Here is a 17,371-nt window from a genome sequence, read left to right as displayed (position 1 = left end):
ATGAGTTCAGGCCATTAATATTCAGGGTTATTATTGAGATATGATTTGGTTTCCCAGTCATTTGGTTCATTTTATTTATTTCTTTATTTATTTTTAGACGACTTGGTTCTTCCTTTATTTGACAATTCCTTTAGGATAGTTCCTCCCATTGCTGATTTGCTTCTTTGTTTTTCATCTCTTCCTCGTGGAATATTTTGCTGAGAATGTTCTCTAATGCTGGCTCTCTTTTTTATAAATTCTTTTAGCTTTTGTTTATCATGGAAGGATTTTATTTCATCATCAAATTTGAAGGTAAGTTTTGCTGGGTATAAGATTCTTGGTTGGCATCCATTTTCTTTCAGGGCTTGAAAAATGTTGTTCCAGGCCCTTCTAGCTTTTAGGGTCTGGATTGAAAAATCTGCTGATATCTGTATTGGTTTCCCCCTGAATGTAATTTGGTTCTTTTCTTTCACAGCCTTTAATATTCTGTCTTTATTTTGTATGTTACGTATATTCATTATAATGTGCCTTGGTGTGGTTCTGTTGTGGTTTTGTGTATTTGGAGTCCTATAAGCCTCTTGAACTTGATTTTCCATTTCATTCTTCAGATTTGGGAAATTTTCTGATAGTATTTCATTGAATAGATTGTTCATTCCTTTGGTCTGTTTCTCTAAGCCTTCCTCAATCCCAATAATTCTTAAATTTGGCCTTTTCATGATATCCCATAGTTCTTGTAGATTCTGTTCATGATTTCTTACCATCTTCTCTGTTTGTTCCACTTTGTTTTCAAGGTTAAATATTTTGTCTTCCATATCTGAGGTTCTTTCTTCCAGGTGTTCTACCCTATTGGTTATGTTTTCTATGGAGTTCTTAATTTGGTTTATTGTTTCCTTCATTTCAAGGATTTCTGTTTGGTTTTTTTCAATATCTCTAACTCTTTATTGAAATGATCTTTTGCTTCCTGTATTTGCTCTTTTAAGTGTTGATTGGTGCGATCATTCAGTGCCTGCATTTGCTCTTGCATCTCGTCATTTGCTTCCCTGATCATTTTAATTATGTACATTCTGAACTCCTTTTCTGTCATTTCTTCTGCCATGCTCTCATTGGGTTTCATTGATGTAACATCTAGATTTGTTTGCAGCATTTTCTTTCCTTGTTTTCTCATATTGTTCAGGTATCAGTTGACCACTGAGATATTGCAGATTTCCTCTATTGACTTACAATGTCCCTGAAGATTTCTAGTATATCCCCTCTTAGCCTTCAGTAGCCTGAAGTCTTGGAGGAAGTTGATAATGCGGTGCTCCACAAGGAAGCTGACTCCCTAGGGGTGGTGGCCTTCCGGTGGGGTATATTCCCTGCTAGTAGGCAGAGGTACCTTCACTTGCTGACGAATGGTCATCCAAAGGGGATGTAGGATGTGGGCTGATGCAAGGCCAGTTTGGGCCTGTGTCTCTGGTTTTACAGTCCTTTTGGGAGAACCTCACCCAGCAGGGAGGACTCACCCGGTGGGGAGGTCTCGTTGGTCAGTTCCCCTCCTAGAGGTTCCGTTCAATTCACAACTACCACCTGGGCTGGGCGGCCTTCTTCTGCAATGTTCCCAGGGACCCGGACCTACCTCCTGGACCTGGAAGCCTCACCCTTCACAGACGAATCTCCTTAGGCTGCCTCTCCTCAGAGAAGCTGCCTGCAGTCCTGGAGCCTTCGCTCCACCCCTGTTTGTCTGTGCGGCTCTTCCACCAAGAATCCGCCTAGGCCCTGGGACCCTGCTCTACACTTAATCGCCTGGCTATGCGGCCCCTCCTCTGAGCAGCCACCTGGAGTCCCAGTGACCCGCCACATGCCTTTTCCTCTGGCAGCCACCTGGTGTTCCTTGTGGTCACTCTAAGTCCAAGTGACCCACCACGCACCTCCTTCTCCTCCAGGCAGTCACCCGGAGATCTGGTGCGTTCGTCACAAGTCCCAGGAACTCACTGTGCACCTCCTCGTCCCGACTGCCACCTGTAGCCCTGGTGCAGTCACTTCGAGCCCAAGCACCCCGCCGCGCGCCTCCTCCTTCTCCAGACAACCCCCCTGTGTTTAGGAGCGGTTGCTCTGAGTCCAAACCACTCACCACGCTGCTCCACCAGATAGCCGTCCGGAGCCCTGGCGCAGCTGCTCCAAGTCCAAGCGACGTGCCGAGCCCGTATTTCTCCTTCTCCTCTGGGCAGCCCCCTGTGTTCAGGGGTGGTCGCTTTCAGTCCAAACAGCTCACCGCGCACCCTCTTCTTTGGGCAGCCTCCCAGAGCCCGGGTGGGTTGTGCCGAGTCCAAGCGCTGTGCTGAGCAGCCACCTCTCCGATGCTCCCAGTTGTCCGCGTTCACTGCGGGGGGAGGGGCGTCTCGCCGGCAGCTCTACTTCACAAAGATCCCTGCGTTCGGGGCTACCGCCCCGTCCGGGACACCGCCCCAATGGGAGAGACTCACCCGGCTGCTTTGAGTTGGTCCCAAGTCTCTCTATATCTCCTCTTCTTGAGTCCTGAGTCCTGGAGCAACACGAAATGCAGCCACCCTCTAGTCTGCCATCTTGAATCTCCCAACAATCTTATAACCAATGAACTGTCCATAGACTATAAAGGCTCCACACAAAAGTGTGCACAATCAACAACTCAGTAACTGTTCTCACCTGTATTCCAGAGGAATCCAATAGGCATCAGCACTGCTCACTCTCCATGCATAAAACACAGTTCTACCTCGATGGAACCAAGGCCCATGAAATTGCAGTGTGTTAGTTAATGAACTCAGTAAATTCTGTCCACACAGGTAAAATGGCATGGTGACTTAGATCATGCCACAAGCAGATGATGTGAAATTTGAATCCCCACCTCATACTTTACCAACAGTGAGAACTTAGAAATTTTACTTAACTTCTTAGTGCATACTTTTGTGAATGCTAAATTCATTGAATATATTTTTACACTACATGGAGCATGGGAGTTTTGTTTTAAGGTAGAATCATCATTTTAAAATAACCATTTCATTGTTATAAATCTAGTACTACAAACAAGTGAAGCAACTGTGACTAAACAAAACTCCTCAGCACACACTGTGTGCTAGATATTGTTTTACTTGCTTGCCACATAATATCATGTACAGTCCAGGAAATTCATGAGTAACGTGCTATTGTTACCTGCATTTTTATAAAAGGAAAGTGGGTCAGAAAGCAGTGTAGACCACACAGAAAATGTAAAAGACACCATGTGAATCCAGAGAGACTGACAACAGAGAGAGCATTCGTAAAATTAATAATTGCCTATAATAATAATTTTACTCATTGGCAGAAATGACAGTCAATTTCCCTTTTATTCAAAAGTCACAGGGTTTTCCATCAAACTAACCATGTCTAAACATAACACATGTATTTCATTTATGTTTTTCCAAGAACAATGTCTGAATCATTCCACCCCAGGAAACATAAAGACATTGGTAAGAGTTATGCAACCAGCCAACAACCAAAGCTTTCCCAGTATTATCCACGTACCAGAGATGATTAACTGGATATTTCAGGCATAGCTGCCAGCAAAGCCTAAACTTTGCTCTCCAGCCTTTAGACCCACAAGTACAATTGGAAGTACTAACTGGTGAAAGGTTCCCAATAGAAAGGAGTCTGGAAATATTGTTCTCTAATCTCTGGCAGGCATTAACATCAGAAATTACAAATGAAGATTGAAAAGCATGGCATAGGCACTAGGCCCATGGGCAACAACAGGAATTCTTCACAGCTCAGCAGCTGCCCTGTTTAGCCCTGACGCTCTCTCCACATCAAATCACACATTGCTCACAACAAATCTATGAAGAAACCCAGCTCAGTTAATTCAACAAAAGGTGGTTAATCATGTACTCATTTTCAGGTAATGTTTTATCTTCCTGCAGTGAAATGTTAAAGCAAAGACCCCACCATCTCATAATGTGCACTGTGGTTGAGGACAATGATAAGGAAACCACACATTCACAGATAAGATTGTAAATGAAGGTAAGGCCACCAATGTAGAGTATCAAGTCAGGCAGAGACACTTACTGTGGAATATCAAGTCCTTGTAGCGAGGTTGGAATTGTCTGAGTCACCATTTTAGACTGTGATGGCAAAGGCCCCTCTGACTGCTGACGTGAATTTGCTAAAATGTGAGGATTGGAGGAGGAAGAGAGAACTACCTGCCTTCCTTCAGGAATATTTTGGAGGACAGAACCAAACATCAATGACCTGAAATCAAATTGTGCTTGGACAGTTTGAGGAATGGCAGGAAGGCTGCCTGCTTGAAATGGGAGTGGTTTGCTACTCGGCTCTAGAGATACATTGACTCTGTCCCAAACATGGAATACTATGTGCTTGGGATTCACTCCATAGTCAAGCTCTTGTCTAGGTCACATGAGATCACAAGTCAATCCTCAAAAATGAAACAAAAATTTTGCTCTGCTATACATCTGAGAAACACAAGTATTAAACAACCCCTGTCACAGATACAGAGTGAGTCATTTAGCTAACATGCCCACAAAACAAAGGAAAATCCAGGATTGGAAAGTTAGTCTACCTGATGATACCGCTCACATATTCTCCCAGGTCTGAAGGACGCATTGCAGAAGTTCTCAATGGGAACTGGCTAATATATCTTCATTTTGTAGAGAAAAAAAATGACCCACAGCCACCCCTGGCTTCTGCCCAGAGGACAGCACCTGTCCACACAGGTCCTCCTGGCTCCCCAGGCCAGTCTCCACCTTGGAACGCTAATATATAATCCTGAAAATAAAGTTGACGACACAGTGAAGATGGTAAGGAACCATGAACAGATCTTCCAAGAACTATGGGTTAACATGCAAAGACCAAATTTAAGAATTATCAGGGTAGAGGAAGGTGCAGAGAAAAAAACCAAAGGAATGCACAAACTTTTCAATGAAATAATATCGGAAAATTTTCCAAATCTGAAGAATGAAATGGGAAATCAAATCCAAGAGTCTTATAGGACAACAAATGTACAAAATTACCACAGACCAAACCAAGGCACATTATAATGAAAATGCCTGGCATGCAAAATAAAGATCAAATTTTAAAGGCTGCAAATGAAAAGTGTCGTACATGATATCAGGGGATTAAATGCTACTCTTACTTCAGAAAGAGTCATATTGTTGCCCCAATTGTTGGTCATTCTCCCCAGGATGCACACAGCAGCTGAGCCACATCAGATTTAGATTCAGCATCAACAGCTCCCAGTTGAATACACAAGTGCTCAGTCTAGTATTACACCCAGGAATTGGCAGGAAGAGTGGAAAGGGTTGTTGCACCTGATGACCAAACATTCTACATAAAATACCATTGCCTTCAACGTGGGTTGACTTCAATCATCAGATGGTTCTCACTGGAGGTGACAGAAGTGCATGTGGAATTGATAAAAATGCAGGTGTGTCTTGAAGCATTCCTGGCAGCAGGAGACCACTGTTTAAGGACTCCCTGGATTTGGAATGTTGCTTAATCATGTGAAGTGTTGGCCCCCAGAGTGCACTGGGAAGCGAAAGTGCTAGTGCAAGTATGTCACAGGGCTTTCATTGATCACTGATATGGTAGATTGGAAAATTCACTTATCTCAGTCCTTAAATCCTGGAAGAATGAAACCCAGTCTCATGCGTCAATCACAAGGTAAAGAAGGACTGGACACGGATCCAGTTACAGTCCACACCCATATCCAATGATCCTAATGCAGGTCCTTGTCCTTTAGAATTGAAGGGTCATCAGTGCACATTCCTCAACTTCCTTCCAGGCTATTACCAATACACTGAATCCTTCAGTTTCGTGTAAAAATTCTATACTGAAAACTCTTGTAATGCAAATAAATGGAAAAGAATGGCTTTCTTCAGGTCCCGTATTGCTCACTGGCGTATATGGCAGCACTTGCTGTGGGGTCCTGCCCATGAACTCACGCCCAGATCATCATGCTCATGGTCACTGAATGAGTCCAAAATTGCTCAATACCATGAAACTTTGGATCACCAGCCAAAATTTGCTTTTACCAACCAGTTAAATTGATAAGAAAAAGTTATGATTCTTTCAAATTCCTTTAAAGGCCAGTCTCCCAAATCTCCCACAACTTCCATGGGGGCTACAGCTGAACTCCAGCCCCACACCAGAGAACTCATCATCATGACATATGAGTTCCTGTGGTATGAATGGTTACCTTTCCCTGATTTTGGTTACAGCATTGAGGTATAAAAGAAGCATGTACTAAGTTTGTGATAAAGGATGAAAATACAGTAATGGTGGCTTACCCAAAGTCAGGTAAGGAATCAGGACAGGAAACACCCATGGAAAGGTGAGAGCTACGTTGCTTGTCACTCAGCAGATGGATGGAATGTGCTCTACATGCCAGGGAGCCCTGCTTTGGGAGGAAGGGGCAGTGCCCAGCCACTTCCATTCAGACAATTGCAGAGAGTGAAACAAGTGCTCAGCAGGGATCATCTTAGGTATTGGAAGACCGTATAGGAGTGCATCCTAAGGCAGATTCAGGTGTTTGTGTGATGGCATGGGAGAAATGGGTGGTGAGGAGACCAGTAAAGAAAAGCTAAAAAGCAGCTCAAGAGAGGTGAAAGATTGAAAAAGAGATCATGTGGACAACAAGGCTATTTTAGAATAGGAGAATCAGCATGGAAAAGGTTGGGTTTCAAAAATGAGCAGGGAAATTGCAAGAGATTGAAAGGGCATGCATCCTGCAACCACGGAAGTGGAACTGGGGGCAGGAGCAGTGCAAACTGAATGACAATTGAGGCCATGGAATCAGAGGGGATGGTGTGTTGGAAAGTCAAGAAGAGTGGGAACATCCTAAAAGGATCTCAGCGAAAGAGCCAAGAGGTGGAAGCAGTCCTCAAATGCATTGACAAGTGAATGCATAAACAAATGTGGCATTTATACAATGGATAAAATTCATCATTACAAGGGAAAAATGTTCAGACACCTTCTACAACATAGATCAATCCTGAGGGCATTGTGCTAAATGATATGTTGGGCACAAAAGGACAAAATACTTATATGATTCCATTGGTGCAAATACCTAGTGTAGTTAAGTTCATGAAAGAGACAAACACCATGGTGGATCCAGGGACTAAAACATGAACATAAGTAGGGAAATGCTGCTAAAAAGCAGAGAGTTCCAGTTGTTAAGATGAACAGGTTCTGAACATTGGCTGACACAAACAGGAACATGATTACACTGCTTAGCACTACCTGATTGCATGCTTTGAATGGGTACATGATTATGGTTTATGTTACTGGATTTTATCATGGTTTTTTGTTCACAACTCAGGTTGATGAAATGAATGAACATCACTTTTCCTTCCTTATCTAGGAACCCACTGGTTGATTGAAATTCTTTGCTTGATTCACTCCAAAGGGGATACCAAGTGGCTCCAGTCTGTGCCCATCTGGGAACGCTCACCCTGGTTAGAGACAGATCTGGGTTACAAATTGCTAAATGAGAGTGAAAGACCAAGGCTCCTGACCTCTCACCTTCCCTTCCATCTCTTCCCCAAGTCATTATTCACTTCCAAGGCCAAGGTCAGCGTCTAACATTTCATCAATGCTTTTTGTCCTTCATGGGCCTAGATAAAACCTGTAGACCTTGCCAGGCTGTCTGCTCATGGGGTAGGTTGGGAGAGACCTGAGATTCTCAGACACTAGCTGAGGCTGATGAGGCCACATCTCAGATCACACTTGAGTGCAAGGATGTGGACCATTGCACACATTGGCTAGCCTGAATTCAGGCCAGAGTCTTATGTGCAACCCAGAATTTATAACTGCATCTACACTGGAGTATCCCTCCTTCCTGCTCTTGAAGACTTTCGCCAATATTAATTCAATAAAAGCCTCCTGCCAGGTAGGTGGAAGCCCCCAAGTCAGAATTGCCCACATGGAGTGCAGAGTATGCACACATCGATAAATGCATAAATCCTGGCGACCGCTCAGGAGGCTGGCTCTCTATTTTAACCACTGCAGTTCACTGCATGTCAATGTGCTTTGTGATCAGCAGACACTTCAGCTTCCCCATGGCTGAGGATTAATCAGCATGGACCATGGATATCCAAGATCTAGGATGTCACAGGTTATGTGTAGAAACATGCTTTCTAAAAGTGTTTGTTGACTTCTGATTTTTTCATATGTTTCTTTACACATCATCGAGAAACCTAGATTAATGAACTCCTCTTGGAAAGTGCCTCACAGTGAGGCTGCTCCAATACACACAATTCCATGTCTCCTGTAAGGTTTCCTTAACCTCTGATTGATTACTGAGGCCTAAGAAGACATTACAACCAGCAAGTATAACACCAAGACAGTTGATGCAACACATGTCAAATTCTGAAGTTCCAATCCCACTGGCGGTGTGATGTGTGTGTGTGTGTTTATGTGTGTTTTCATTAACATTAAACACTGGCCTCTTAATATATACATATGTACACAGTTAAGCAACTATACTCCAGGTCAGACTTAGACATTTCTACAGTCCAGAAAGATTCCCCAAGTCCCTTCTACTAACCGGTGCCCACAAACTGAGGGAAACACACCCTGCAATACAGTTACAGATACTTCACTTATTCTTGAATTTGTATACATGCCTTCATGCTTTATGAAAGTAATGTCTGTGCAATTCTCAAAGGTCTTTTGTGTGTGAATGACCTATATTGTTATGAATCTCAATATTCCATAATTTCTTAATCTGTTCTGCTGTTAGTGATCCTTATGGGAGAACACAAAAATAATTCACCAATTACCATTTAAAACTTTCCAGCAGCTTGGTTTTATTCACAGAAGCAAGATCTCCAAGCAATCAACAAACATATGAAAAAATGTTCAACATCTCTAGTAATAAGAGAAATGCAAATCAAAACCACCCTAAGATTCCATCTCACCCCAATTAGAATGGTGATTATCGAGAATACGAGCAACATCAGGTGTTGGCGAGGATGTGGGGAGAAAGGTACACTCATACATTGCTGGTGGGACTGCAAATTAGTGCAGCCACTCTGGAAAGCAGTGTGGAGATTCCTTAGAAAACTCGGAATGGACCCTCCATTTGACCCAGCTATCCCACTCCTTGGCCTATACCCAAAGGACTTAAAATCATCATACTACAGAGATACAGCCACATCAATGTTCATAGCTGCTCAATTCACAATAGCCAGACTGTGGAACCAACCTAGATGCCCTTCAATTGATGAGTGGATAAAGGAGCTGTGGTATATATATAAAATGGAATATTACTCAGCCATAAAGAATGATAAAATTATGGCATTTGAAATTGGAGAATATCATGCTAAGTGAGATAAGCCAATCTCAAAAAGCCAAAGGAAGAATGATATCGCTAATAAGTGGATGATGACACATAATGGGGGGAGGGAAGGGTTAGTGTTAGGGTTAGAGTTAGGGTTGGGGGGGGCATGTATGGAGGAAGGAAGCACTGTATAGAGGGAAAAGAGGGGTGGGAGGGGTGGGAGGGGTGGGGAGAAGGGAAAAATAACAGAATGAATCAAACAACATTACTCTATGTAAATTTATGATTACACAAATGGTATGCCTTTACGCCATGTACAAACAGAGAAACAACATGTATCCCATTTGTTTACAATAAAATAAAATTAAAAAAAAAAAAGAATAGCTCCTTCCTGGTCATGAAACAAAACAAGATGTCCAATTATGAAATATTGCCTGAATCTTTAACAACTCAGCACTTCTCAATGGCAAGGAAAGGTAAATGCTCTGGTGTCAGAATGCATGAGATTACTTAAAGGGCACTCTTGTCTTTATCACCCAACAGTAAGAGTGAAGGTGTTTGAACCTATCAAATTTCATTATTCATGGCCCTGCAAGTTGCTTTTGGGCCCTTTTGGATGATATGTTTAGATCTTACTGGTATTGAATGCAGATGCCTGGTAAAAGTTGATTCAGTGTTAAAAAGGAGGGTGTTGTTAGACACAGTCATCACTGGGCTACTCCACTGCTGACTTACCTTAAGAAAGAGATACCCAAAGAAAGAGCTAATTGAAGAAGGTAGAGAGGAGGTCATTTGCTAGGAGACATTGTCAGGCCTCCTTCCTGTGAGGAAAGATGAATCACATCAACACCCTTGGAATGAGGCCTATTGAAAATGTCTACTGCAAGTGATGTGAGAACATCTTTTTCCATAATTCCTCCACTTCTCATGTATCTGGAATGATGAACCATGGAATAAACCTAACAAATGCTTCAAAAGATACTCAAGAGGTCAGGATTCCTGCACACAGTGCACATGGAGCACAGAGGGATAAAAACAGGACTGGGCTGGGGATGTCACTCAGTGAGAGAGCAGAGTCTAGCAGAAGAAATCAATAAAATTGTCTGATGATGAAAATAACAATGAAAGTAAGAGTAAGAATGAGTTTTTATGAGATAGCAATGACATGTTAGGCATTCTACTACTTTATATAAATATGAGTATAGTGTTTATATAAGTATAACAAATTAGCATACATTTTTATATATTTATTAATTAATTGTACTATTATATAAAACATAATTTAAATAATACATAATATAATACGTAATCACTTAAGTGAAGGCTTTGCTTATGTCCATATCATTAGTTTCCATTTTACCCCAATATTCTCAATGATAAAGCCTCTAGGGCTTCCTAAATTCTTATCTGTAAAAAAGGGTATTATGCTCATATTTTATTCACTCTTTATTAATCCTGTCAACAACATTTACTGAGTGTATAGCATGTCATTCTTTGAATTACCAAGAATGAGGTAATTAATAGAAAGTGTTGACTTCCTAATATGTTCAAAACATACCATGTGCACATTCCAAAAGGAAATGCCTAGAACATGCCGTGTTTGATCATTGCTGTGAGGTGAGCGAGGGTGGAGGTGTTCAGCTCTGAACTGAGGGCCTCACTGAGTAACTGCATGGGAGCAAACATTTGAAAGAGGCAAATCAACAAGACGTGAATACGTCCAGCAGGACAGCACTCTAGGGCGAGGTCAAGACATGTAAAGAGCCTGCAGAGGGGGAGCCTGGCATGTTTAAAGCTGGGCAGTCCCAGGGGTGGCGTCTGGAACAACCAGGACCCTGTGCCCAGAAGCACAAAAGCACCAAGGGACTTACCTGCAAGAGACTGGAAGTCCTGGGAGACTCGGAACCAGAAGTGACTGGAGCCACTGGGCCTGGCAATGCATCAATCTGGGTGTCAAGGGAAGAATAGCTCCTATCAGAGAATGGCCAAAGCAGACTAGTTGTCATCTGCTCTCATCACCCAGGTCAGAAATTCTGTTATCTTGGGCCAAAGGGGTAAAACAAGAAGTGGTCAGGCTTAGTTATATTCCAGATGTTCTGATTTTATACCCAGCACTGTGGCTTATGGATTTGGTACAAGATGGGTGGGGAGGAGAGGGGAGTCAGGACACACTATACAGGCAGGTAGAAGTGTGAAATGGGTATGGTGGCCAGGCAGCAGGAGGGCTCACCATGACCCAGTGGGCATTATACCTGCTTTGACAGTGTAAGGAGAGCTCAGTCTTCAGACCTATCAGTAGATCTGATGTGTCTGTCCTTCATGTTTCCAGGCATCTGTGGGGACTGGAAGAATCACTTCACAGTGGCCCAAGCTGAAGCCTTTCATAAAGTATACCAAGAGAAGATGGCAGGATTTCCCAAAGACCTGTTCCCATGGGAATAATGTCCAAGAGATTCTGGGTCTTATATGGATACTGATAATTGATGTCCTGTCCTGGGATAAATACAGGACCGGGGAGTTCTAGAATAAAACCATTTCTAGAGGAAAGGGGAGGGAAGGACAGGATGACATGAAGAACCAATGAAATATAAACTAATAGAGGAGCAAAAGGAAATCTAGCTGAGTAGAGAAGGAGAATGGGAGAGGGGAGGAGGCCCAGCAGGGAGGGGGGAGCAAGACCTGAAATGCCTTTCCCTGCAGGATGAGTATTTCTGGATCAACTCAACTACTGTGCATAACAAATCTAATGCTCTGACACAAAATTAAAAACCTGCTTCTTCACTCTGGAGTCCTGAACTATACATTTTGCTTCTCTGATCACTTGCTTCTTAAAAGTGACTGGGATTTCTCTATTGAATTCATCACTTTCTAGCTTTTGAAAGAACTTTATAGTCTTTTAAATGCATAGAAGGTCAGACACAGAATATGAATATCACACACAATTGTGTCTAATTTTTAAAACAAGAATAGAATGTACAGGAAGCTAAGGTTCCTTTTCTATGATATCTATCTCCAGAATCCATGATGAAGAAGATCTGTAGGAGTCTAATTTCCAACCTAGTTTTGTTTACATTCCTAGTGGTGTAAACAACATAAATAACAAGTGCTGTGTGTGGAACTTTCATAAGGTACCTACATGATGGGTGCTAGGATGCATTCAGAGACTTACTACTCAGCATTTAACATAGATTTTATCTGAGCGGATGTGCATAGAGTAGTTCAGATCTGAATTGAGGCTTGGCACACTGTAGAGTTACCAGTTCTCCTCTAAATGTCTCTGGATTCCCTCACCAATTTCCCCATATTTTCTTGGGCAAGTAAGAAAAAAGTTCAAGTCAGAGTTTTCCTCAGGTGAACATTTAAACTCAACTTGACTGTACACTTTTAGTCTTTTGTAGGTGTAACAAAATGTTTCTCCAGTCCTCTAGGATTGAAGGTAAAAGCCAAATCAACTCCTTTACCTCTGCTCACTTTGAGATGACTGTGGAATTCATTAATTTTGGAGGTCAAGCAGCTGAGCTACATAGCATTAGTCTCCTACTACCTTGCTGTATAAAACACCTCTTTCATGAGGGTATGATAATAAGAATTGCTATGGATTCTTCTTTGGTGAGGTGGGTAACAGGGATTGAACTCAGGGCACTTGACCACTAAACCACAAAGGGAGCTCTATTTTGTATTTTATTAGGGACAAGGTCTCAGTGAGTGACTTAGCATGTCACTCTTATAGAGACTAGCTTTAAACAAGCAATCCTCCTGACTCAGCCTCCTGAGCCCATGGGATTACAGGCATGTGCCACCACCCCTGGCTCAGTTGCTTAGAAATCCTTAAAGCATTTGTAGATCATTTGGAAACAGCCCTGACTCTTCACTTGCTGCTGCAGATGTCCAATGTGTCACTGAAAACAGAAATGAGAAGAATGCCCTCTCTGCCTTCTTGTTGTACGTCTCTTCTCTGTTAGTCTAAAACTTTGGGACAGATTTTTGCTCAACTCTGCAGCTAAACATATTCATCATTTCTCAAGTGGCTCCTATGGACCTCAAATACAGGTTGATTTGACCTAGGGTGACCTAACCTGCCTCCTCTCACGAAGGCTGCCTACAGCAACATGAAGTTAACCAAGACTCTGTCCCTTCCAGGCCTTGGGATTGGCTCCTAAAGTCTCCAGTCAGCAGCTCATTCCTGCCCACTCCCTACCTGTCCCTTCTTTGCTCCCCCTGTGGTCCTTTAGGATACAGGGTCCCTGTCATGGCTTTCCTGGTGATGGCCTACTATCTTCTTGGGCTTGCTAGCTGTCCAAATTAACCTCTCTCCTTCCCCATCAGCTTGGCCTCAAAATCTTGCCCTTTTTCAGTGGGAAGCAAATGGATTCCTTTGTGACAATTCTTTTGTCAATTAGAGATGACGTTCCTTCTGTAAGAGTTTTCTAATGTTCTTAATTATTACCGGCCTTTGTGTCGTTGTATTTGTCTTGTACCTGTGTGGCTCAGGATGTGAGCACAGGTTCTCGTGGAAGCACTCTCTGTTAATTCAGGCTCCTCTTACAATTACTGATGGTATGCAGCCTCTCAATGTGAAAAACTAAGAGATGGCACCATGCAGAAAGCCTTGTATGATGCAATTTACCTGAAGTGTCTTCCATGGTGGTTATCATAGATTTCAGCTAAAATTAAACACGCAGTAAAATGTTTTTCTTCATGAGATGGACAGGTCAGTATTTTGACCTGCCTAAAACAAAGATTGACGCATGAATTCAAGTATTATCATATCTCTCTCTCTCTCTCTCTCTCTCTCTCTCTCTCTCTCTCTCTCTCTCTCTCCCTTTCTCTCCTTTCCCTTTTCCCTTTCTTCTCTGGCATTGCCTATCCTCATCCTGAATCATTTACACCTCAATGTTGAGAAAAGCATCAAACATTATTCCAATTTTCTCAAACTCTGACCCTTTCACAGAAGAATATTATTCAGAAACCTATAGAACTCAAGTGAGACACAGGAAAAAACAATGAAAATCATCAAAATGAGGATGAAATTCAGAGGAGCGCCATCAACTTCACAATCACCCAATTCAAGGAGCATTATAAACATAATGTGGGAAGGAAAGATGAACAATTTTGAAAACATAAAGACCATTTCAGAAAATGGTCAAATACAGAAGGCTGGCAAAGAAGATCAGACACAGAATGATTGCAGGTTCAGGGAAGGACCCAATATTTGTAATCAATAGAATATTCATAAAACTAGAAGTGTCTTAAGCTGACACATCTATAGGGCAAACCAGTAGGTGGAAACATTCACTCTGAATAGGCGATGCCAATTAGTGTCCATGTGAACTGTAGCTTGAAGCAGCCTGATGACTTCAAGCTTCCACAAAGGGCAAACTTGTTAAAATCCTTACTTCTAATTTCTAATTAACCCAAAGTATATGAGGCATCATTGTCAATCACAGTGTGCCACAGAACACCAGGACATGTTCCTCCAACCTGTGAACCTGTGCCATTGACCAAGCTCCCTCCTTCACTCCTCCCTACCATCCCTGGTATCTGCTGTGCACTATTCTGATGTTCTGCTGTTCTGATGTTCATTTTTCTATGTTCCTTGCAGGTGTAGAATTGGTTTTCTGTTAGCTGGCATATGTCACTTATAATGTCCTGTAGGACCATCCATGCTGCATAAACAGTAGGATCGCATGTTTTCACACTGAACAGATGACATTGCTTATTTCTGCCACATTCTTTTTGTCCATTCATCAGATGACAGACATTAGCTACCGGAAAATTTTATCACACTAGTTGGAGATGACACAACAACAACACTCAGGGGCAGTAAAGTGTCAGGGAAATGCTATAAAACTACTCATATAAGTATGTGTACCAACAATCTTTTTTTTTCCTTTCCCCCCCACCCCTCCCACCCTTCTTTTCCCTCTAAACAGTCCTTTCTTCCTCCATTCTTGTCCCCCTCCCTACCGCTAACACTAACCCTAACCCTAACCCTAACACTAACTCCCCCCACCCTCCCCCTTATGTGTCATCATCCACTTATCACCGAGATCCTTCGTCCTTTAGTTTTTTGAGATTGGCTTATCTCACTTAGCATGACGGTCTCCAATTTCATCCATTTGCCTGCAAATGCCATAATTTTATCGTTCTTTATGGCAGAGTAATATTCCATTGTATATATATATACCACAGTTTCTTTATCCACTCATCAATTGAAGGACATCTAGGTTGGTTCCACAATCTGGCTATTGTGAATTGAGCAGCTATGAACATTGATGTGGCTGTATCTCTGTAGTATGCTGATTTTAAGTCCTTTGGGTATAGACCAAGGAGTGGGATAGCTGGGTCAAATGGTGGTTCCATTCCAAGTTTTCTAATTTGCAGCCCCACCAGCAATGTATGAGTGTACCTTTCTCCCCACATCCTCGCCAACACCTGTTGTTGCTTGTATTCTTGATTATCACCATTCTAATTGGGGTGAGATGGAATCTTAGGGTGGTTTTGATTTGCATTTCTCTTATTACTAGAGATGTTGAACATTTTTTCATATGTTTATTGATTGCTTGTACATCTTCTGTGAAGTGTCTATTCATTTCCTTAGCCCATTTGTTGATTGGATTATTTGTATTCTTGGTGTAGAGTTTTTTGAGTTCTTTATAGAATCTGGAGATTAGTGCTCTATCTGAAGTATGATTGGCAAAGATATTCTCTCACTGTGTAGGCTCTTTCTTCACATTACTGATAGTTTCCTTTGCTGAGAGAAAGCTTTTTAGTTTGAATCTATCCCCGTTATTGATTCTTGCTTTTATTTCTTGTGCTATGGGAGTCCTGTTGAGGAAGTCTGCTCCTAGGCCGATGTGTTGAAGATCGGGACCTACTTTTTCTTCTATAATCTGCAGAGTCTCTGGTCTGATTCCAAAGTCCTTAATCCATTTTGAGTTGAGTTTTGTGCAGGGTGAGAGATATGGGTTTAGTTTCATTCTGTTGCATATGGATTTCCAATTCTCCCAGCACCATTTGTTGAAGAGGCTATCTTTTCTCCATTGCATATTTTTGGCACCTTTGTCTAGTATTAGAAAGTTGTATTTATTGGGTTTGTGTCCCTGTCCTCTATTCTGTACCATTGATCTACCTGTCTATTTTGGTACCAATACCATGCCGTCTTTGTTACTATTGCTTTGTAATAAAGTTGAAGTTCAGGTATTGCGATACCCCCTGCTTCATTTTTCCTGCGAAGATTGCTTTAGCTATTCTGGGTTTCTTATTCTTCCAGATGAATTTCATGATTGCTTGCTCTATTTCTGTAAGGTACATCATAGGGATTTTAATTGGAATTGCATTGAATCTGTATAGCACGTTAGGTAGTATGGCCATTTTGACAATATTAATTCTTCCTATCCATGAACATGGGAGATCCTTCCATCTTCTAAGGTTTTCTTTAATTTCTTTTTTTAGTGTTCTGTAGTTCTCATTGTAGAGGTCTTTCACCTGTTTTGTGGGATTAATTCCCAAGTATTTTATTTTTTTCGAGGCTATTGAGAATGGGGTAGTTTTCCTAATTTCTCTTTCTGAGGATTCATCACTTACGTATAAAAATGCATTGGATTTATGAGCATTCATCTTGTAACCTGCTAATTTACTGAATTCACTTATGAGTTCTAAAACTTTTCTGGTGGAATTTCCTGGTTCCTCTAAGTATATAATCATATCATCCGCAAATAGGGATAGTTTGAGTTCTTCTTTTCCTATTCGTATTCCTTTAATTTCCTTGGTCTGACTAATTGCTCTGGCTAGAGTCTCAAGAACGATATTGAATAGAAGTGGTGAAAGAGGGCATCCCTGCCTTGTTCCAGTTTTTAGGGGGAATGCTTTCAGTTTTTCACCATTTAGAATGATATTAGCCATGGGCTTAGCATAAATGGCCTTTAAAATGTTAAGGAATGTTCCCACTATCCCTATTTTTTGTAGTGTTTTGAGCATGAAGGGTGCTGTATTTTATCAAATGCTTTTTCTGCATCTATTGAAATAATCATGTGATTCTTGACTTTAAGTCTATTGATATGGTGAATTACATTTATTGATTTCCTGATGTTGAACCAACCTTGCATC

The 17,371-nt window shown here is 41.8% G+C and overlaps 1 protein-coding gene across 1 annotated transcript in view; it reads left to right on the top strand.

Annotated features, from left to right (window-relative positions):
• LOC306648756 (sulfotransferase 2A1-like) overlaps positions 1-12,249 on the top strand; it is a 129,579-nt gene extending 117,330 nt beyond the window's left edge. The window contains exon 7 of the mRNA XM_079119063.1: positions 11,592-12,249. Within this exon, the coding sequence (XP_078975189.1) occupies positions 11,592-11,704 (113 nt within the window). The 3' untranslated portion in view covers positions 11,705-12,249. The remainder of the gene's footprint in view (positions 1-11,591) is intronic.
• Positions 12,250-17,371: the final 5,122 nt, after the last annotated feature.

Source organism: Sciurus vulgaris (genome assembly GCF_902686455.1).
Source record: "Sciurus vulgaris genome assembly, chromosome: 17".
In the NCBI taxonomy this organism is placed as follows: domain Eukaryota; kingdom Metazoa; phylum Chordata; class Mammalia; order Rodentia; family Sciuridae; genus Sciurus; species Sciurus vulgaris.
The sequence above is the reverse complement of the archived record's forward strand: the minus strand, read 5'-3'. Positions and strand labels throughout refer to the sequence as shown.